Below are 20,526 nucleotides of genomic sequence, written 5' to 3'. Positions count from 1 at the left end.
GTGCAAAGCTGCCTGAGCTAGCTCCTGCAGGACGAATGCATGGCTGTGATTGGCCAAGACGCAGCCATAGGAATAAGCGGAGATACAGGAGCGCCCGGTCTACTCGTTCTGAGTATGGAGCGCAAATAGCCATAGGAAAAGATAAGAGAATACATTCATATATTCGAGCTTATTTCGCTCGTGGTAGAAAGGGGCTCTGGGGAAGGTGTGGTGCTTGTGCGACGGTGAGGGGAACTGAGGGTGGGTGAACGGGGATACCCTAGAGGTCATCGCCTCGGTTGTTCAAGGGAGAGGGGCAAAGAAGGTACCCCCCCCTTTCCGATCCGTATCACCCCCAACTCGCAAACAAGCCTTGACACAACCAGCATGTTTTTCTCCTCTGAAACACAGCTAATTTTTTATCTCTTCGTACATAAGAACATAATAGCCTGTTCAGGAGTCTTTGGCGAGGTGCTGTGGCAGCTTTTTGCAGGAAGGAGTTCAACAGGAGAAGCCCATCTTTCCTGGTGGGTCATTTCTGCATGTTTTGGCCTTGCTAGCAAAGCCACATCATGCAAGAGTTGGTTGCTGAGAGCCGTGGAAGCCTCCTCGGACCTACAAGGCTCCCAATGCTATCATGGCTTCAGCTTTCCTGCTGCAGCCACAGTTAAAGTCCTCCCGTTGCCACAGGATCCTTTCCAGAAGGGCCAAACTCAAGCTCAAGCCACCTATTTCCCTTACCCCTGAATTAGAAGAAGAGGAGGAAGGAGTCTCAAAGCGGCTCACAATCTCCTTTCCCTTCCTCCCCCACAACAAACACTCTGTGAGGTGAGTGGGGCTGAGAGACTTCAGAGAAGGGTGTCTGGCCCAAGGTCACCCAGCAGCTGCATGTGGAGGAGCGGAGATGCGAACCCGGTTCCCCAGATTACGAGTCCACCCCTCTTAACCGCTACACCACACAGGCCACTGCACTGCTGCCAACGACAGGGCAGGGAGGCTTGAGAGGGAGGAGGCGCCCTGAAGTGGAGCCTGTGCACGCAGCTCACCGGAGGAAGACAGCAGAAAACGCCAAATTCAGCAGTGGAAGAAGAAAATTTCAGAATATAAATTCAGAAATATAAACATTTATTACAAAAAAGTATCAAGACTTTAAAAGACAAAAGAGTAAGAATGGGGTCGCTATCCAAGAAGCAGAAAGACCAGCCGCCTCCGCCGCCCTCACTTTCGATTTGAAGCTGTGCCAATGACACATTCATTGACCTGGAAGGCAAGACCGGAGAGATTTTGGGGGACAGAAACTGGTCCCCACAGCTGCTGCTGTCGCCACCTCCTCCATCCAGCTACGGCCAGGATGCACCTTCCGCAGAGGAGATTCTGCAAGCAGCCCAGAGAAAGGGACCTCCCCTCCCCCCAGCCGTAAGCTGCAGCCACTTACCTTTCTGGCAAAGCGAAGGGAATTGAGGGACTCGGCAAAGTTCTCCTCCGAGGGCGAGATGTTAACGAACATCAGCCTGGGGGGAAAGGCAGGAGGAGACGGTGAGGAGAAACAGAGGGTGCCTCAAGGGGGATGCATGGCACCCCTGTCAGAGACGTCTGGGTTGAACGGGGTCATCTAGCCCAATCCCCTGCATTCCTGGCAGCACAGCGCAGACCAGGCATCAAAGGGGAGGGGGAGCCATCAACTCCCTCCTGCCGACTCACATCTTGGAATTGCCGCCTAAGGAGTTCTGGAGGAGGTAGGTCAGCTTGCTGTTCCGGTAGGGCACATGGGCCTCCTGCAAGGGGGCAAAGGAAGCGGACAAGAATGGGTGCAGGAAGGGGAAATGTTTGGGGGCCCCTCCTCCCCACTTAGGGCAGGCCGGTTCCGCCAGCATCGCGAGGCTGTCCCATTCCTGATCGAATTGTAGAGTTGGAAGGAATCACAGCTCTAGAGTCCCTGACAGGTGGGCACCTCACACAGGAGACAGCGGTGGACGCCACATCCTCACCCTCGCAGAAGAGCAGTGCACTGCGGGAGGCGGGCTGTGAAGGGCTGCCCCATGGCTGGCCGGGACTCTCCCACCCGGAGTCACACGCGACCCCCCTCTCCCGCCTACCTTGTTGCTGAGGGCGGTGATGACCAGGCCCAGGTTGGAGAGGCTGCTGTTGATGGCCTGGGTCTCCTTGAGGCGGTCGCCTGTGGAGAGGGATTTGTCCAGGCGCTCACTGCCAGCCAGGTCCACCAAGCTCAGCACGGCTGCCGGGGGGACAAAGGAGGGGTGAGGGTGGAGGGAGAAGGGTGGGTGCCCCCATCTCCCCCTGAGGGGTGCTGGGGACCAGGGACAGAGTGCCGGGGGGGGGGGGGGCAAGGGAGCGCCTGAGCCTCTGGGCCAAGGCAGGGACAGAGGCCTCCGGTGAAGGGTTTCGGCAGGGGATCGTGGGGCCGGCTACACTCACAGGAGGTGTGCAGCTCCCGGTTGGCGTTGTGGCCCTCGATGCGCAGCTGGAAGAGGCTGTGGCTGCGGGAGGAGCGCTCGTTGAGATTGGTCTTGGCCACCGAGCGGTTGGCTTTGGCCCTCTGGAGCAGCTTCAGCACCTGAAGGGGCAAGCAGGGGGCAGGAAGCGGAGAATGGCAGTCGGAAGGGACCCCTGAGATCATCTGGCCCTAGCCAGCCCCCGGCAAACAGCGTGAAGAGGCTAGCCGGGCACATTTTCCACCTGGCTATTGGCTACTTGTGACCAAACTAAGATGCCCGGGCGTCAGATGGCGTTGGACATCACCACCTGGAGGGGCAAGCCTGGGAATCCTTGGAGCAAGACTGTTTCCACACACTAGTACCTCATCCTGTAGAATTCTATCCGTTACATTTTAGCTGCACAATCAGAATGAGTATCAGGAAACAAAATGGTTTCTCTCAGCAGCCTGAGCAGGAGCAGTGAACAATGTCAGTTCATTGTTCTCACTTGACTTCACTCCCCCACCCCCACTGCCCCACTCTCAGTTGTGAAGAATATTCTTATATTGTGAATGCACCGTTAAGAAAAAGAAATTGGAATAGGCCAAGATATGTGGACTGCCCCAATCCCAGCTCAAGGTGGTCATCTGAACTAGCCAGATGTTTAACTGAGAATCAGTCAGTCAGTCCATCATTTGAAAAATAAGACTTTAGAACCGCCTGGCCCCAAAATGGCAACTAGACATTCCATTTGGGTGAGTTTAACCTTGGTTTAAGGAGCCGCTTTGTGCCTAGCTTCTATATTGGAGTTTCTACCATTGCCTGCCTTCATACAACAGCGGGAGACAGAAGCATCTCAGAGAATTGCAAAGTTGGAGGGGAGCCCCCAGGGTCCTCTAGCCCAACCCCATATTCCTCACTCTGCTCCTCCCCCCTCAGAGGCTTTGGATGCAGACACACTCTGGCTGCCTTGTCCCCAGACCAAGGCCCTAAAATGGGTCACAATGGGGCTGGTTCTCCGGCTTCTGCCTCTCCTCCACCCCTTGCAAGTAGGCTGGTGGCTGGACACAGTGCAGAGAGCGGAAGAATAGTAGTGTTGGAAGGGGACCCCAAGGGTCATCTACCCAACCCCCTGAACCGCAGGAACCCCCCTGGAACCCCCCCCCCCGCGGTACCTCATGCTCCGAAGCAACGGGGACGTAGCAGAGGTTGGGGACGTGCAGTTCCTCCGTGCACTGACTCACTCGCCGGATCTCCAGCTCGGAGCCCCGCTCAGGGCGCAAGACCAGCAGGTCCCGCAGAGACTCATTGTAGATCTCCAGGAAGTTGGCAGTGAAGTGGTACTGGGAGGAGACAGGCAGAGGGGCAGGATCATATCAGGGAAGGTGGCTGGGGTGGCGCATGCCCAGCCGGCACATCGCTCCCGGCTCAGACTCAGGGACTAACTGGCATGCCTATTCCAAGATGGCCTGCAGAGGCTTCCAAAGGTGAGGCCTAGGAGTTCAGGCAGGCCAGCCCTCGGGTGCTCAGGGGATCTTGTGAGACTGAACGGAAGGCCCTGCGGAAAAACACTGGCGGTCTCACCATCCTGTGGGGCGGGTGAGGGTGAAAGAGGCAGCCCCCTCCCCGAGTGCTCAGAGGGCTTGGGAGAACCTCTCTCACCAGCGCCCTCTCTGGGAGCTCCCATGCCCAGTGTGAAACCACCTGGGAATTACAGCATGGCGAGTGAATGCAGCGGGTGTCTCCTGCGGCTTCCTCACCCCTCCACCCGCTTTGGACACCTGCAACCGCTTTCCCTCTCTGCCCCCCACCTGCCAGCCTTTGGCCTCCATCTCCCGGGCTTTCCTGAAGATCTGCTGCACTGCGCGGGGGATCATGCCGGCTGTGGAAGGGTCCTGGCAGTCGGGGCCCTCCATGGTGTATGTCTTGCCGCTCCCGGTCTGCCCATAGGCAAAGATGCAGACGTGGTAGCCGTCCAAGGCCGACTGCGGGGAGGAAGGGAAGCCGTCATGCTGGCGTCCACCAGACCATACCTGCTCCCGGAGGGGGACAGCCACTCTAGATGAACTTTCCAGACCACCCTTCAGCCAAGGCTCACAGGACAAGCCAGCCAAATCAGCAGGGTCATCATCATCATCATCATCATCATCATCATACAGTGGCACCTTGGTTGTCGAACTGAGTCCGTTCAAAAACTAAGACTGCCAAAGAATGTTTGGAAATTGGAACACTAACTTCCAGGTTTTCAGCGTTCAAGAGCCAAACTGTACGAGTACCAAGGCGTTTGAGGGCCAAGATAAGACTGTACCATACTCAACACAATAACAAACTAGAGGAACTGGGCCGCTTCCCCCTTTAATGTATTTATTTAATATATTTAATTTATTTATGTGCTGCTCTTCATTAAAAGATCTCAGGGTGGTTCACAGAATAAAATGCTTTTCCTTACCTGCACAAGCAGAGAGATCTCCTCAAAGACCTCCTCCTGGGAGCTGGATGGAGGGAAGACCTGGTCAAAGTTGAATTCATAGACAATGTCCTCTTTTCGCTCCCGGCCAACGTGGGACTGGCAGAGAATCAAAGAATTGCAGAGTTGGAAGGACCCTCGAGGTTCATCTAGTCCACCCCCCCAAGCAAGACTTGAACCCACAACTCTAAGATTACGACCCGCATGCTCTACTGACTAAGCGGTGACAGGGGCCGCATTCCCCCTTGGCCAGCTCTCCCGGGGCCACAATGCTCTCTCTCTCACACACATCCTTCAGCTGGCATTGGGTCTGTGGGCCTTGGGCTGGCCATCAACATTTGGGTTTCTCCTGCTCCTGCACCACCCTGCTATAAAAGGTCAATGCAGGAACAACACTGGCTTATTTGCGGCAGGTTGAGACTTCCTGACGTCCCCTGGCAACTGTGACAGCCCAATATGCCACTGAGACTTCGACAACCACCTTGTCCCCCCCACCCCACCCCCCCAGACTGACCTCCTCCGCCTTGGCTAAGACAAGGCTCTTGCTGTCGTCTGGCGGGAAGCGCAGGTGGCTCATCCCCGGCTTCTGGGCCTCCTTCTCGCTGCTCAGCAGGGGGCGCACGCGGCAGAAGACACGGATGTTGCCCTGGAGGGAGCGGGGATTTGTCAGCACCCAGCCCCACAAAGGGACCCCCAGCGCCAGCCCCATCACCACCGCCGGCCCACCTTCAGCTCCTGGACGGCGTTGTGCAGGGAGCGCCGCTCCATCTCCGACTCGTGCAGCTTCTGCTCCAGCTGGGCCTTGCGTGCTGCCAGCGCCTCATTCTCCTGCGCCCGCTGGGCCAGGCTCTCCTGCGCCAGGCGCAGTTCTGCCTGCGTCAGAGAAACCCCAGGGGCAGTGAGGGACGGGCCACCTCAAACCCAGAGCTGCCCACCCGCCCTCTCAGCCAGGCAGCAGATTAGGAGCGCCACAGGCTCATTCAGGGAGGAGGAGGCAAACGCAGGCTTCCTCAGCTGGGAAAGGAAAAGCACCAGCAGGAACAGACACAGCAGAGGTTAGCAATTCCACCAGACAAATATCTAGGTCCCTCTTGCGATGGATAGAAAAGGGACTTGTGTGAGAAACAGGGTATGAGGCTGAGGAAAGGGGAAGCACTTCCAGCGAGAGCTGAGAGGGATACACTTCTCTGTATGAGGGGGATTGAAGATTAAGATACAATTATGAGAGAGGGCTAGACATGTAAAATTTTGTGTTTTATTGAGATTATTACTATTATTGTTGTGATTTTTATTTATTTTCTTTCTTTTTCTCCTTATCTTCCCACCTTTTATTGCTTTTTCCTGTATTTCTTATTATCTTTTATTTATTTTTTATTTAAAAATTCTTGATTTACAAAAGTGTTTGCAATGTCTTTCTCTCATCTTATGTTTTTTAAAAACTAGTTTGGCTTGTATTATATGTTGAAAATATTTAATAATTTTTTAAAAAAAAAATTAAAGGTATCTAGCTCCCTCTTCTGGGGCTGAGGACCCACCCCTTAACTTTGATATTGATTCTGGCATCGTGGAATCAGCAGGGTACCTAAGGGACATCTAGTCCAACCCGCTGCAATGCAGGAGTCACAAGCAGGATTCCTCACCTCACCTTGGGATTCCAAGCACCTCATGGAGGCCGACAGTCTCTCCATTAAAGGGTGGGTGGAAGGGTCCCCAGCCCCCGCTCACCTCTCTGGCCTCCAGCTGGGCAGCCAAATCCTCCTTGGCCTCCCTGGCTTTGCGGCCAGCGCTTTCCAGCTCCCGGATCGTCTGGCTCTGGCTCTTGACGGTCTCCTGCAGCTGCTGCTCCTGCTCCACCAGCTGCTCCACCCTCTGCAGGCTCTCTGTGGCCTGAGCTTGGCAGGTCTGTAGCTCCAAGGCCAAGGCACTGCAAAGAGAGGGCAGGGCAGAGGTCAGATCCTGCAGCGGGAGTAGCAGAAGGAGCCCGCCATGCCCTTCTCAGGCTGCTGCTTGCTCACCTGTTCTGCCCCTCCAGCTGCTGGTTGCGGGCCGTCGCCTGCTTCAGCTCCCCCTCCAGCTGGTTCTGCCGCTGCCTCAGGGCCTCATTCTCCCCGGCTAGCCCCTGGGCCTTCTCCTTGTAGATCCCCACTTTGGCCCGCAAGTCGCTCACTTGCCCCTTCAAGTCCCAGGGGGCCCGCTTCTTCTCACCCCCGCCAGCAGCGGCAGGAGCAGCGGCTGCCAAGAGGAGAGGGATAGAGAGAGGACAGTGTGTCGGTCCCGGTGGCAGCTCAAGGATGGCACAGGAGGGGGGGCACCTCCCTCCCTTCTCTAGGCCTTACCTGGCTTAGGGGCTGCCGCAGCCACCGTCCGACGGGATCCTGCTGGGAAAGAAGGAATGAGACATGAAGCAGTGAAAGGATTCCCAAGGGGACCCTGTCTCCTCTCCATTGCTTCATGAAATATCTCCAAACAATAATAATATTTCAAAACATAAAATCAGCGAGGAACTCAAGACAGATTAAAGCAACATATGTGAGGGTTCCATTCCACGGATTGCGCCTAAAGTCAAAATCGCATATAGCTGAAATATGCTGGGTTTAATGGTGGGCGGGATTGCCAGAGCATTTTTCCCAGCCCCTCTCCAAACTTTTTATATTGTTTCCTACACTGAATGCACACGAGTTAAAGGGGCACCAAATGCAGGGTTACGGGGCACCCACATTCTACACGTCTGAATCAGCTTGCCAAAACTAAAATGGCTTCAGCAGTTCCCAAAAAGAGTCCAGCAAAGATAGCTGCCTGGTGTTGTAAGAACATAACTGGATCAGGCCAGGGGGCCTGTCTAGTCCAGCATCCTGTTCTCAGTGGCCAAACAGTTTCCTGTGGGAAACCAGAGAGCAGGATTCAAGCCCAAGAACCCCCTCCCCCTTTGTGGCTTCGAGCAACAGGTATCCAGAAGCATTTCTGCCTCCAACCATAGAAGCAGAGCAGCCATCACAGCTAGCAGCCATTGATTGCCCTCTCGGACGTGCATCTGTTTAATCCTCTTGTAAAGCCATCCACGTTAGTAGCTATCACTACCTCCTGTGGGAGAAAGTTCCATAGGTTAGCTATGCAATGCCATTGTTTTTTATACAGTGGTGGCTTGGTTCTCAAACTTCATCTGTTCCAGGAGTCCAAGACTCCAGAAACCATTCGCAAACCAAGGGATGGCTTCCGATTGGCTGCAGGAGCATCCTGCACTCATTCAGAAGCTGTGTCAGACGCTCAGCTTCTAAAAAACGTTCGCAAACTGGAACGCTTACTTCCAGGTTTCCGGCGTTCAGGAGCCAATTTGTTCAACAACTAAGCCGTTTGAGAAGCAAGGTACCACTGTAATGGAAATCAATACAACAATATTTATAATGTTTTTGAAAAATAACACGATGGGAGCTGCTCCTCTAAATGATCAATTCCTTACAGGTATGATATGACACCCTTAACAGGGACACTTCTGCAGCCCGCTGCCTACCTGTGATGGACGGCCCTGCCACACCTGCAGTCCCCCGTGTCCGAGTGCTCGAGCGGCGGCGCCCCCCTGCCAAGAAAGCTGTGTTACAGCAAAGTCCAGAAGGGCTCCCCAGGTTCTGCCCTGCCCCCCCCCCCCCCGATCAGAGCTTACCAGCCTGGCGGTGGCTTCGGAGCCCAGGGGCCGCTGGCGGAGGCTTCGAAAAGGAGGGGGCTGCTGTCACAGGTCCTCCCCGCTTGGTAGGGTCCAGGGGACCCCGAGCCCGTTTCTGGGAGGAAGGAAAGGGAAGAACTGTTTGTTATTCTCCAGGGCAGGCTGGATGACCTGCAGGGGTCCCTGACCATCTCACTGATTCTATTCAACGTCCCTCCCTCTCTGCTGGAAATGGCAATGCCCCATTCATACACCCCATGCAGCAGAAGGGAGGGGCTTGAGAACTCACCCGGCCCACCTTGGGGGGCTCATTCTCATCGCTGGCCGGGCGCTTGAGGCGCAGCCCAGACACAGGGAGCCGGGAGGGGCCTTTTGGCAGCAGGAAACTCTTTTCCTCAGAGTTCATCTTCTGCTCCCTGAGCGGTAACTGAGGTGGGGAGAGAGAGAGAGAGAGACACGAGGGTCCTTGAGTTGGGAGGGGCCAGCCCACTCCCTGCAATGCAAGAATCACAAAAGCAGGGTGGAGGGGGGTGTCGAAGCCCGAGGCAGGCGAGAGAGAAGCCCCCAGACCCCCGGAAGTGACTCACGGGAGGTGGACCATTCATCAGCTCCAGGCAAGGCCTTCTGGGAGAAGCCAGACACCTTCAGCCGCCAGTGGGAGGCCAAAGAAAGGAAGCCGAGCCTGCAAGGTCAAAGGCGGCCCAGCTAGTCCAGCATCCTGCTGCCAGTGGCAAATGCCCCCAGCACCAAGGCATCGAGACAGGCTGCCTCTGGGCCCGGAGGCTCTCCAGGGGGCCGCTCCCCTGTCCCGCAGACCTTGTGGGGGCCGGACTATAAGGGGAGGGGGGAGCCGGAGAAGGAATTCCTCTGCCCCACAAAGAACCCAGAGGTGCATTTTCAACGAAAGGACACATTCTACGCATGTCAAAGCACGCCGATGGCCGGCCCCTCCGCGGGCCGCTTTGAGAAGGCGACTGGGCCGGATCCGGCCCCCGGGCCTCAGGTTCCCTCCCCCGGATCTACAGGAAGGGCGCCGCTGCTGGGGCTTGGCCGAGACGGAAGCGCCCCGTGCGCTTGGCTGGTCCGCCCGCCCGAGGAAGGGGCCCCTCTGCCCGCGCCCAGAGGCCTCACCGCCGCCGCGCTCGACGCCCCGGCTGCTGCTGCTCCTCCTCGCCGTCCTTTTCCCTCTCCGACCCAACCGCCGCCGGATTCAAACGGGCAGCTCCCGTCCTCCCCCGCGGCGCCGCCCCGGCAGCCAATGGCGAGGCGGCGAAAGGAGGAGACCAATCCGCGGTCGCCCGTCACGCGGGCAGGACCCGCCCTCTTCGTATTACGCCAACGGCCTCGCGCCGGCTCCGCCCCTAAGCCCCCCCTTGGCGCGCGGCCGGAGCGGACGACGCACTGCGCACGCGCGCCGCCAAAGAAGGAGCCCGAGACCGCCTCCGCCGGAAGGAGCGTCGGCGGGAGGGCGAGCGTGAGTGTGCGCGCGCGTGCCGCAGGCGGCCACGCCCCTCCATGGCAACGGCCGAGGCGCGCAGGAAGCGGGCGGGCGGGTGGGGGCGGGGCCTGCGCCGCAGGGGCGGGGCCTGGGGAGGGGCGGGGCCAGGGAGATCTATGGGGAGAGAGCTCAATGTAGAGAGAGAGAGAGAGAGAGAGAGAGACACACAAACAAACCGGAGGGGCCCCCCAGGGGAGGCCGGCGGAGCGCGCCTTAGCAACAGGCAGCTATTCCACAGGTGCAGCCGCCTGCGCGAGGGGGAGCAGCTTCCCCGGTTGAAGGCCCGCCTGCCCCTCTGCGCAGGTGGGGCGGGGGGTGTCCGAGGGGGCGGGGCCTGGAGAGGAGGGACCCCCAATCTCAAGAACACCCCTAGTGACCCTGGCCCCTTTTCTCTCCCCCGCAAGGCAGCTGGGGGGGTCGGCCCCCCACGAAGGGGGTTCGGAGCCTGAAGCAGGTGGGGGCAGACAGGGCCCCAGGCCAGCTCCCCCCTCCATTCCAGGGAGGGGGGCCCCGCTGCAGCAGGGCGATCCCCTCGGAGGGGGGCCGGGGGTCCTGGCATTGGGGGACCCCCAGGCGCTGCCACGGGCCCAATTGGGAGCTGGGGCGGGGGAGACGCGGGCCGCCCCCTCCCCGCGTCCTTTCCCCTCCCTCGCCCCCTGCCGGGGGGGCGTGCCGGGTCCGGGTGGGGGCGCTGGGGGGGCTCGGCCGCCCGGCCCTCCGCATCCCCCCTCGCGGCGCCCCGCTCCGGCTGCTGCGTCACTGGCGCTCCGCGGAGGATGGAGCCGCAGAGGGTCCCGCTCCGCCGCCCCTGAGACCCCCGGCCCACCGGGGAGGGACCCCCACCCCCCGCGGGTAAGGGGCGGGGGCCGCCGAGGGGGCGCGGGCGAGAGGGACCCCGGGAGCGGAGCCGGCTAGTGGGGCGCCCCCCGCAGGCCCAGGTGGGGGCAGGACTCCGGGGTGCCTCTGCGGGCGGAGCCTGACCCCCGTCTCTCCCCCCCCCCGGCTGCAGGTGGGGCGCAATGTGATGGCGAGTGAGCCTCCCGCCACCCCCGCCTCGGCCCGGCTGACCCGGACGAGCGCCCGCCTGACCTCGGGGCCCTGGAAGCGGCCGGCGGCCGGCAGCGGAGGGGCGCCCCCCTCGCCCTGCTCCCCGCCGGCGCCCGGGGGGCCCAGCGCAGCCCCTCCCGGCTGGCCCCGCTTCTGGGAGGGCCAGGATGTCCTGGCGCGCTGGACCGACGGCCTCCTCTACCTGGGCACCATCAAGAAGGTCAGTGGCTGCCCCTCCCCTCGGGGGTCAGGGGGTGTCTCCCCCCCCCCCCGGGAGTCTCTGCTCACCCCCTCCCCCCTGCAGGTGGACCCCCTCCGGCAGGTGTGCCTGGTGCAGTTTGAGGACGACTCCCAGTTCCTTGTGCTCTGGAAGGACATCAACCCAGGTCAGTGGGAGATGCCCCCCCACACCCACCCCGCCTCCCTGGGACTCCTCTTTGGGGTCCCCCACAGTCTCCACTCCCTGCAGGCCTGGCTCCCCACCCCATCTTGTTCTGTAGGGATGACCCCAGTGCAGAGTTCACCTGTGGAACTCCTTCCCACTGCCCACTCCTACCAAGATGGTTCTGAATGCCGGTTCCTGGAAGCCGCTTTCCGGGGGGGGGGGCGTTCCCTGGCTGCCCACGGTGAGAAGGGGAGGCTGGATCAGAGGAGAACCCCCTTTGGCCCCATCCACCAATGGAGCCTCCAACTCCAGAGGCAGTCTATCTTGCTTCCGAGGCTCTTGGGGCAGGAACCCAGCTGCCCTTGGGGGGGGGGCTGGCCCCTCACGCCCCCCCGCCTTTTCTCCTAGCGGCTGTGCCTGGGGAGGAGCAGTCCTGCTGCGTGTGCCACTCGGAGGCCGTGAGCCCAGACAACCGGCTGGTGCGGTGCGAGAAATGCAGCCACGGTAAGTCCGCCAAAGGAGCCCCACCAGCTGCCCCTGGTGCCCCGTCCCCCTCCCCCGTTGCCCCACTGATGACCCTCCTTCCTCTCCCCGCCCCTGCAGCCTACCACCAGGAATGCCACCTGCCCCGCGTGCTGAGCGATGGGGCCTGGACCTGCCGGCAGTGTGTCTTTGCTGTGGCCACCAAGGTAAGAGTGGCCTTCTCTGCCCCACAGAGGTCCTCTGTCCCGGCCCCACGGCTCTCCCTCTGCCGTAGACCAGCCTGCTGTGGCGAGAGCCTGCATGGGGTGGGGCCCCCTCCTGCGCCCCAGGCACTGACTGCCCCACGGCTTTCCTCCTTCCGCAGCGGGGCGGCGCCCTCAAGAAGGGGCCCTACGCCAAGGCCATGCTGGGCATGAAGCTGGTGCTGCCCTACCAGCTGAAGGCCCTGGAGTGGGACGCCGAGCACCTCGCCAACCGCCAGCAGTGCTACTGCTACTGTGGGGGCCCCGGAGAGTGAGTCTGCCCAGGGGGGGCTTGCGGGGAGGAGGGAGGGCGCCTCTGGAACCGGGGGCTGTGTGCTGGGGGGCTCAGCTGACCAGCCCCCCCTCTTCCTCTGCCGCAGGTGGAACCTGAAGATGCTGCAGTGCCGCTGCTGCGCCCAGTGGTTCCACGAGGCCTGCACCCAGTGCCTGAGCAAGCCGCTGCTCTACGGGGACAGGTGAGGGGCAGCCCTGGGCAGGGGGAGGGTGGGGGTCAGAGGGCGAGGGCCTCTTGTGACTGACCCCCCTGGCTCCACCCGGCAGGTTCTACGTCTTTGAGTGCTGTGTCTGCACAGGAGGCCCAGAGAGCGTCCGGCGTCTCCCCCTGAGATGGTGAGGGGGAGCTTTGGGGCGGCAGTGGGGCATAAGCACAAGAAAGCAATGCCCCTGTGGGCAGGACGTCCCTGCATCTTGGGGATGCCAACGGTGATTCCATATAAAAGCAGTTTAAAGAGAGCCAAAGGAAGGTGGGTCCTTAAAAAAACCACACCTGGAGTGTATCCTGATCCACTTGGGCCCTTTAATTAACAGCTTCCTGCTCAGCTCTTGATTTCCAAATACGCCGCTTGGGATAATTGGGACACGCTTGGTAACTTAGAATAAGTCCGTCAGAATTAAGCAGCTGATCTAGAAAGCAAAGAGAGGGCAGAACGGGGAAGGAGGTTTGGGCGCCAGAGCGAAGGAAGCTGCCACCTCAAGGGCCAGGAGGCACCGGGAGGGCGTGGGAGGCCAGGAGGGTGGGGGGCTGCGCTGGCTGCGCTGAGGGATTCCCGCTGCCCCCCCCCCGCAGGGTGGACGTGGCCCACCTCATCCTCTACCACCTCAGCATCTGCTGCAAGAAGAAGTACTTTGACTTTGAGCGCGAGATCCTGCCCTTCGCCAGCGAGAACTGGGACAGCCTCCTGCTGGGCGAGGTGAGAGGCCCGCGGGGGAAGGGATCCTGGGGGCGGGAGGAGAAGAGCGGGGGCCCCACCAAACTCTGAATCTCTGGGTTGCGGGTTCGAGTCCCATGCGGGGCAAAACATTCTTGATCTGCAGGGGATGGGACCTGGTAAAAGTCTATGATCCCTTTAATGTTGGGGATTGGCAGTGTGGGCCAGAAGGCAGGATCCGCCCCCCATGAAGGAGGAGCCTCAGGGTGGGGCACCCTGGCCTGCGGGTGGCGGGGGTCTGACGCTGCCCCTTTCCCCACAGCTCTCGGACACCCCGAAGGGAGAGCGCTACAGCCAGCTGCTGAACGCCCTGACGGGACACAAGGACAGGTGAGGGGGTGGCAGGCCTGACGTGGGCCGTGGGAACCCTGGGGGCCGGGTTCAAGAGCCGCCCCATCACAGCCGCCTCCTCTGCAGGTTCATCTCTGGGAAGGAGATCAAGAAGCGGAAGGGTCTCTTTGGGCTGCACTGCCGCCTCCCCCCCCCCGCCCCCCCGGGGGCCGACGGCTCCGGGGATGCACCCAGGACCCCCTTCATCGAGGGAAGCAGGTGAGCCGGGGGTGGGAAGGGGGCAGCAGCCTCCCCCCGCCTTTGCTCCTCCGGCACCCCCCTCCGTGCCGTGCAGATAAGGAGGGTCTCTTACAGCTTCCTTTCAGGGCAGGGCAGGCGTGGGAAGGGGCCGGAGCGCCCGAGGGCCAGGCGGCGGGGGCAGCCGCGGCAGCAGCCACAGCGCCGGCGCAAGGGGCAGCCGCCGGCCCCGAGTGGCAGCGGGGAGCAGTGGGCGCAGCAGCAGCAGCAGCGGAGCACCCGGGAGAGGGAACGCCTGGAGAGGGCCCTCACTCAGGTAGGCCGGGGGCCAGGAAGGGCGGGGGGCAGGCCGGCGGGGGGGGGGGCCTGCTGCGTCCCGCTCAAGAGCCCCTCTCTCCGCCCCCAGGAGGTGGTGCAGCACCCAGTCAGCGCTAACCAGAGCTACGGCGGCTACGGCGGCACTTCCAGCTCCCACAACTTCCGCCGCACCGACGCCCGCTGCCAGGAGAGGTGAGGGGGCAAGCAAGGCAGCCCCACAGCGGGGGGGGGGGAGGGAGGCGTTCCCCACCACCCTGACGGCCTGCCTCTCTCTCCCCCATCCTGCAGTGCCCCGATCCGGATGTTCGCCTCCTTCCATCCCTCGGCCAACACTGCAGGGACCTTGAGGTGAGGGGGAGGGAGGGAGGGAGGGAGGGAGGGTGCGCCCCACCTTCCCCAGGGGGGCTTGGGTGGAAGTGGGGGGCCTCACTGGTCCCACCACCACCACTCTAGGGGAAGCCCGGTCCAGCACAGCCCCCTGCCCCCCCAGCCCCAAACCCCCAAGAGGCAGCTCTCCAGCCTGTGGGGTGAGCGGCCTCATGAATGGCTATTTGACCCTGACGGGGAGGGAACGTAAGGATCATCTGGTCCACCCCCTTGGCGTCAGACAAAGTGCCCCCTCTGAGACACCGACCTCTGCCAGGTCAGGGCAGCCCCTGTGAGCCCCACCCTCTTCCAGTTAGAGCATCGGACTAGGACCTGGGAGAGCCCAGGGTTCAAATCCCCACTCAACCGTGAAGCGGACCAGGCGGCCTTGAAGTCAGCTATCATTCCTGGGTTGTGGGGAGGAGGCAAGGGGAGGCAGGAGGGGGGGGGGCCTCTCCTTCCCCAGAGATTGGACAGCCGTCTATCAGGGACCCTCGAGTTCCTGCTTCCCACACTGCAGGCGCTGCTGGGAGTTGTAGCGCTGGTCATCCAGGGCAGGCGGGGGGCAAACTGAGGTTCGGGGTGACTTTGGCTGCAGCAAGTGACCCCCCTCCTTTCCTTCTGCAGCACCAGCAGCGGACCCTCCCTCGACCCCGGTGACGCCGCCCCTGCGGAGCGGGGCAGCCCAGAGCGATCTCCGGCGGGTGACGGCCCCGCCCCCCGGACACTCCTGCGCCACCACTCCACACCGCTGGCCCCCAAGCGCCCCCCGCAGGCTGCCCCGGCCCCCTCGGCCCTCTGCGTGGCCCCCAGCGGCCCTGCCAGCTCGGGCTACTTTGGACCCATGGGGCGGCTGGCGCGGGGGGAGGCGGTGCGCATCCTGGCTCGCCGCGTCACCACCGAGGGCACCGTGCAGTACCTGGTGGAGTGGGAGGGGGGCAGCATGTTTTAGGGGCCCCAAAGCGGGACCCAGAGGGGCCCCAATCTGCCTGGCCAAGGAGAGAGCAACAAGTGCAATTCTGGGGGGCAGGCCGCGGGGCGCTCCCCCTACCCGCTTGAGGAATGTGGACTGTGCCGTTTCTTGCTTTTGGGGGGGCAGGAGACCCCCAAGTTTCTTCTGTTTGCTGCTGCCGCTGCTCCCCACCCCCCATATCGTCGTCTTGGACCCCCAAAAGAGTTTGAGTCCTGCTTATTTTTTTACTGTTTGCTGGTTAAAGGTATTATTTAAAGAGGCCTGAGTGGGAGAGAGAGAGAGCGCCCCCCGGCTGCCCCCCAAACACACACAGCCCCCCTTGCGCCTGTAGTACTGCCTCTGCTGCTGCTAGACTGACTGTTGTACAAAGCACTTCCGAATAAAAGAGCTTCTGGGCAAGACTTTGCCGCCTGCAGCTGCTTCCTGGGGCCCAAGACCCCCCCCCAAAAAAAAACCCCACCTAAAAGCATCAGAAGCACCTGCCGGATCAGGCCCGTCCAGCCCAGCCTCCTGGCCAAAACCCCCAAGGACTCGAGATAGACTGCTGCTGGGTCTGGAGGCTCCATTGGCAGGCCAAAGGCAGCCCACAGGCAGGACTGCTGGGGTGGCTGGGTCAGGAGAGGACGAGGCTCTGAATCAGGGTTGCGGGTTTGAGCCCCACGCTGGGGCATTGCAGGGGGTTGGGCTAGGGTCCCTGCCAGCTCTGCCAGCCCACGCTTCTATGATCGGGGCACAAGAAGAACCTGCTCCTCCTGTGATTTCCAGCAACTGGCGATCGGAAGAATTGGCTGCCGACGACTGAGGAGCGGAGCGTGCCTGCCATCGCTGGCCATCGCTGGCTCCAGTGGGAGGGAGTTTCGCAGGTTAACTCTGCTGCTTGAGGAAGGGCTGCCTTTCGGAGGCAGAGCCGAGGGGGCCAGGATCCCGTCTGACTGGCTGTGGGGTGGGGAGCCCTGCCTGGGGCTGGACAAGAGCCCATTTAGGAGGGCCGGCGGAGGAGGGACGTCGCATCATTCCCGAAACCTGATCTTGGCGCAGTTTGCAGGCCGAAGCCTCCCTGGCAGAGACCCCTGCCCGGACCCCCACCTCCTGCCCCCCGAGACAGATTCAGACCACACCACCTTGGCTTTCTCCCCACCAGGCGGGGCGGAGAGGTGTTTATTTCTGCTCTCCTCCCAAAACCTCCTTCTTGGCTGTGGGGCGCCCCCCAGCCCCTCCACTTCACTCTGGGACAGTCTCCTCGACCCACTGCAGGTAGGGAGGGTTCCCCTGTTGGATGGGGACAGCGATCACCTCCGCCACTTCGTAAGGGTGCACCGACCTGCAGGGGCAGAAAAGGGGGCGTCACCTGACAGCGGGGTTGGAGTGGGGGTCCTTCAGTGTGTGTCCCCCCGGCCATCCTCACCCCCAGGCGACTCACCGGACAAACTCTGCGAGGGCCGAGGCACGCGAGCTGCGCGTCTTGATCATCTGTTGGGGGGAGAGGCAGGATCTGAATGCAAAGCGTTCATTGACTGGAAGTGTCGCCCAATGGTTAGAGGAGATGCTCTGAGCAGCCTCCCAATGTATTCTGGGCTGGGGTACCAGGCCAGAAATCCCTCCCAGGTGCCCAACACAGCACCTCCTTAATGGGGGGCTTCCCTGCCCCCCAGCACAGTGGAGCAATCCAAGGACCAGGTGGTGCAACTGGGCGTTTGGAGGCCGCTTTCCCCCTCGCCTCTGTGGACCTATAGGGATGGGGGCAGCAGGGGGCCGAGGGACTCACCAGCAGCACCTCCGAGTCCTCCTCAATCTTGCCCTTCCACTCGTAGCTGCAAGAGAGAGACGGAGAGATGGGGAGGCAGCAGTGGGGCAGTGGTTAGAGCATCAGGCGAGGGAGCCTGGGAGCCCCTTCTTGGCCGTGGCCTGCCTCACAGGGCCGTTGTGAGGGGCAGCAGAACCACATAAGGCACCCAGGAAGGAAGGGTGGGCCATGCAGAGATGTGATGAAATAAAAAGGGGGGTGGCCCAGGAAGGGGGGTGCAGAGGGTGCAAAGGGGACCGGGCCCAGCCCCCCCCTTGCAGAGCTCCTGGTGGGAATAATTGAAATGTATATATAACAATAAAAATGTATGTAAATATAATAATGAAATGAAACTGTACAGGAAGGAAACCCCCAAAATCCTGGAAGGGACCCCAGGGAACATCTAGTCCAACCCTCAGCCTGGGTTTGGGGAGGTGGGTGGGTGGTGTACCCCCGCCCCCCTTCTCTGGGGTGCCCTGCTGCCTCGCAGCCCCACCTTGGCCCAGGCCTGAGCCCTCCTCACTCACATGGAGGTGATCTGGGGGACGATGTTGACGCAGGCTGCCAGCTTCTTCTCCACGACGGCCCTGCGGGGTGGGCAGAGGAGGGAGAGAGAGACCCTCAGGGCCGGCCAGAGCAGCAGCAGATGGGAGAGGGACCCCCGGGGTCATCCATCCCAACCCCCCAGGCGGGGCTCACCTGGCAATCTCCTTGGCGACGGTCTGGTTGGGGCAGGTGACGAAGGCGGCCGAGAGGGTCCCGGGGACGTAGGGGCCCCCGGCGGAGGCGGCCATGGAGGAGAAGAGCTGGCAGGCCGGGCGCAGCAGAGGGAGCATCAGCAGCGCCAGGAGAAGGCCCTGGGGGAGGAAAGTGGGGGGCTTGGGGGGCGTGGCAGGGACCCCATTACCCCCAGGCCTGTACTGAGCCAGAAAGCAGCCCCCCCCCAGCCAGGCCGGCGTTCTGCCCCCTAGAAGGCGGTGATGGGGGGCATGGGGGTGTCTGGGGGGCCCCACTCCAGCTACTTACACCGCAGGCGCCTCGGGCCATCTGCGCTCGGCTGCTCCGGCCTGGCATGGGGCGGGTGGGGGGCGCAAGGGGGTCTCGCCGAGCCCTCCCCTCGAGGGACGTGCCTGGCCCCGCCCCCGCCCCTTTCCCGCCGCCTCCACCGGTGGAACTCCCGCCTGCAGAGAAGGGGCGCGGATCGGGGTTTGGGGGGCTCTTTGCAGGGGGTCCCCGGTTCTGCTTTGGGGGGGCCTCCCCGGCTCTCTCTCCCCCTACCTGCTCTCCGTCGCGTCCGCACCACGTGAGCACGAGCCCCGCCCCGCTCTCTGACGTCATCGTCCCGCCCACGAACGTCATTTTCGACGCATCCGCCAGGTGGGAATGCGGCCGGTGAAGCGCGCGCATGCCCAGTCCGGTCCTCCCGTTGCCCTGTCTCTTGCGCGGCCGGCCTGGGAGGTCTTCCAGCGTCGCCCCAAATGCGGCTGCCCCCCCCCCCACAAAAAAAAAACATTATTATGGTTCTGCTCTGACCTTCCAAGGCCGCAGAAGCTGCTGGAAAGGAATGGGGGGGGGGGCAGAGGGGCCTCATTTTTCATAATAATTCGAGGTCAAGGAGATAAATACTCATAGCTTAGGGCCCCTCTCTCATGGCCCCCTAAAACACCAAAGGGCGGGAAACCAGGCACATTTCCAAAATATAAGATAAAAAACAAATAAAATAAAAACTACATACAGCAACAGTGTTTTGTGCTGCGTCAGCTCCTATTTTGTTATGTGCAAATGGCTTTAAGATGCCTCTTAGGTCCATAAATTAGCATATAGCATATATTCAACACAAAACAGTGACAATTTGTTGTTGACAAAGGACAGCTGGACATACAAGATGGGTGACACCTGGCTTGAGAGCAGTACATGTGAAAAGGATCTAGGAGTCTTGGTTGACCACAAACTTGACATGAGCCAACAGTGTGACGCAGCAGATAAAAAAGCCAATGCAATTCTGGGCTGCATCAATAGGAGTATAGCATCTAGATCAAGGGAAGTAAAAGTGCCACTGTACTCTGCTCTGGTGGCTCGATGGCCCTTGTGGTCTCTTCCAACTCTATGATTCTATATCTTTTATATATATATAATAATATTTATTAAAGTTGCAAAAAAGTTACAAAAATGAGAAAGAAAAAATAAGAAAAAAAGAGAAGAAAAAAAGCAAAAATGCAAAATACAGAAAAATAAAAGCAATTAAAAACATTTCCCTCTTTCCATGTCTTATCTTTCATTTACTTATTTCTCTGACCTCCTCACACCTCCCTTTTTTGTATTCTAGTTCAATTAAATATTCCAGCAAATCCTTTTCAACTTGGTTTTTATCCTAATAGTTTATCCTAATGTAGTATAATTTTACATTCTCGTCTTTCAACAATTAAAGAATCAATTTTTACCTAATCTTTTATATCATTTCTGCTAATACCACATTACTTCATTCCAACATCCTTCTAACATTCCTGAATTTTACAATGTATCTGTAAATAAACTTTAAATTTTCTCCAATCTTCTTCCACCAACTCTTCACCTTGGTCTTGGATTCTGCCAGTCATTTCTGCCAGTCCCATATAGTCCATCACTTTCATCTGCCATTCTTCCCGGGTGGGTAAATCTTGTGTCTTCCAATACTTTGCAATGAGTATTCCTGCTGCTGTTGTTGCATACATAAAAAAAGTTCTATCCTTCTTTGGCACCAATTGGCCGACCATGCCCAGGAGAAAGGCCTCTGGTTTCTTCAGAAAGGTATATTTTAATACCTTTTTCATTTCATTGTAGATCATCTCCCATAAAGTCTTAATCCCTGGGCATGTCCACCAAAGGTGAAAGAATGTACCTTCAGTCTCTTTACATTTCCAACATTTATTATCGGGCAAGTGATAGATTTTTGCAAGCTTGACTGGTGTCATGTACCACCTGTATATCATTTTCATTATATTCTCTCTTAGGGCATTACATGCTGTGAACTTCATACCTGTGGTCCATAACTGTTCCCAGTCAGCTATCATAATATTATGTCCAACATCTTGAGCCCATTTAATCATAGCTGATTTCACCGTTTCATCCTGAGTGTTCCACTTCAACAGCAAGCCA

The 20,526-nt window shown here is 59.8% G+C and overlaps 3 protein-coding genes across 9 annotated transcripts; 1 reads left to right on the top strand and 2 right to left on the bottom strand.

Moving 5' to 3' along the window:
- Nucleotides 1-1,083: 1,083 nt before the first annotated feature.
- Nucleotides 1,084-9,998, bottom strand: KIFC1 (kinesin family member C1). 4 transcript variants are annotated; one of them, XM_083724002.1, is made up of 18 exons: nt 9,671-9,998; nt 9,127-9,221; nt 8,829-8,966; nt 8,540-8,654; nt 8,390-8,455; nt 7,218-7,256; nt 6,897-7,113; nt 6,607-6,805; nt 5,608-5,754; nt 5,396-5,527; nt 4,864-4,980; nt 4,226-4,399; nt 3,590-3,757; nt 2,416-2,554; nt 2,076-2,215; nt 1,681-1,754; nt 1,415-1,490; nt 1,084-1,239 (listed from the first exon to the last, which is right to left on the bottom strand). In XM_083724002.1, exons 2-18 carry the CDS (start codon nt 9,142-9,144, stop codon nt 1,198-1,200), a joined length of 2,001 nt encoding a protein of 666 aa, XP_083580128.1. In that variant the 5' UTR covers nt 9,145-9,221; nt 9,671-9,998; the 3' UTR covers nt 1,084-1,197. The 4 variants fall into 4 exon arrangements, with proteins under 4 accessions (XP_083580128.1, XP_083580127.1, XP_083580130.1 ...); XM_083724001.1 differs by having other exon boundaries at nt 7,218-7,259; nt 9,671-9,868; XM_083724004.1 differs by lacking the exon at nt 8,390-8,455 and having other exon boundaries at nt 9,671-9,883.
- Nucleotides 9,999-10,135: 137 nt separating this feature from the next.
- On the top strand, nt 10,136-16,009 carry PHF1 (PHD finger protein 1). 3 transcript variants are annotated; one of them, XM_083724171.1, is made up of 15 exons: nt 10,136-10,275; nt 11,047-11,304; nt 11,389-11,470; nt 11,878-11,973; nt 12,073-12,158; nt 12,317-12,465; nt 12,575-12,670; nt 12,756-12,824; nt 13,282-13,405; nt 13,686-13,753; nt 13,841-13,972; nt 14,069-14,267; nt 14,358-14,461; nt 14,558-14,617; nt 15,263-16,009. In XM_083724171.1, the coding sequence occupies exons 2-15, from the start codon at nt 11,062-11,064 to the stop codon at nt 15,585-15,587; spliced, it is 1,833 nt and encodes a 610-aa protein (XP_083580297.1). In that variant the 5' UTR covers nt 10,136-10,275; nt 11,047-11,061; the 3' UTR covers nt 15,588-16,009. The 3 variants fall into 3 exon arrangements, with proteins under 3 accessions (XP_083580297.1, XP_083580295.1, XP_083580296.1); XM_083724169.1 differs by having other exon boundaries at nt 10,189-10,340; XM_083724170.1 differs by lacking the exon at nt 10,136-10,275 and adding an exon at nt 10,776-10,889.
- A 721-nt stretch (nt 16,010-16,730) lies between these two features.
- CUTA (cutA divalent cation tolerance homolog) lies at nt 16,731-18,790 on the bottom strand. 2 transcript variants are annotated; one of them, XM_083720584.1, is made up of 6 exons: nt 18,670-18,790; nt 18,091-18,248; nt 17,919-17,978; nt 17,374-17,419; nt 17,029-17,078; nt 16,731-16,929 (listed from the first exon to the last, which is right to left on the bottom strand). In XM_083720584.1, the coding sequence occupies exons 1-6, from the start codon at nt 18,748-18,750 to the stop codon at nt 16,830-16,832; spliced, it is 495 nt and encodes a 164-aa protein (XP_083576710.1). In that variant the 5' UTR covers nt 18,751-18,790; the 3' UTR covers nt 16,731-16,829. The 2 variants fall into 2 exon arrangements, with proteins under 2 accessions (XP_083576710.1, XP_083576709.1); XM_083720583.1 differs by having other exon boundaries at nt 18,418-18,765.
- Nucleotides 18,791-20,526: the final 1,736 nt, after the last annotated feature.

The sequence above is a fragment of the Podarcis gaigeae genome (genome assembly GCF_964106915.1).
Source record: "Podarcis gaigeae genome assembly, chromosome: 2".
Classification (NCBI taxonomy): Eukaryota; Metazoa; Chordata; class Lepidosauria; order Squamata; family Lacertidae; genus Podarcis; species Podarcis gaigeae.
This window is presented reverse-complemented; position numbering and strand designations above follow the sequence as displayed.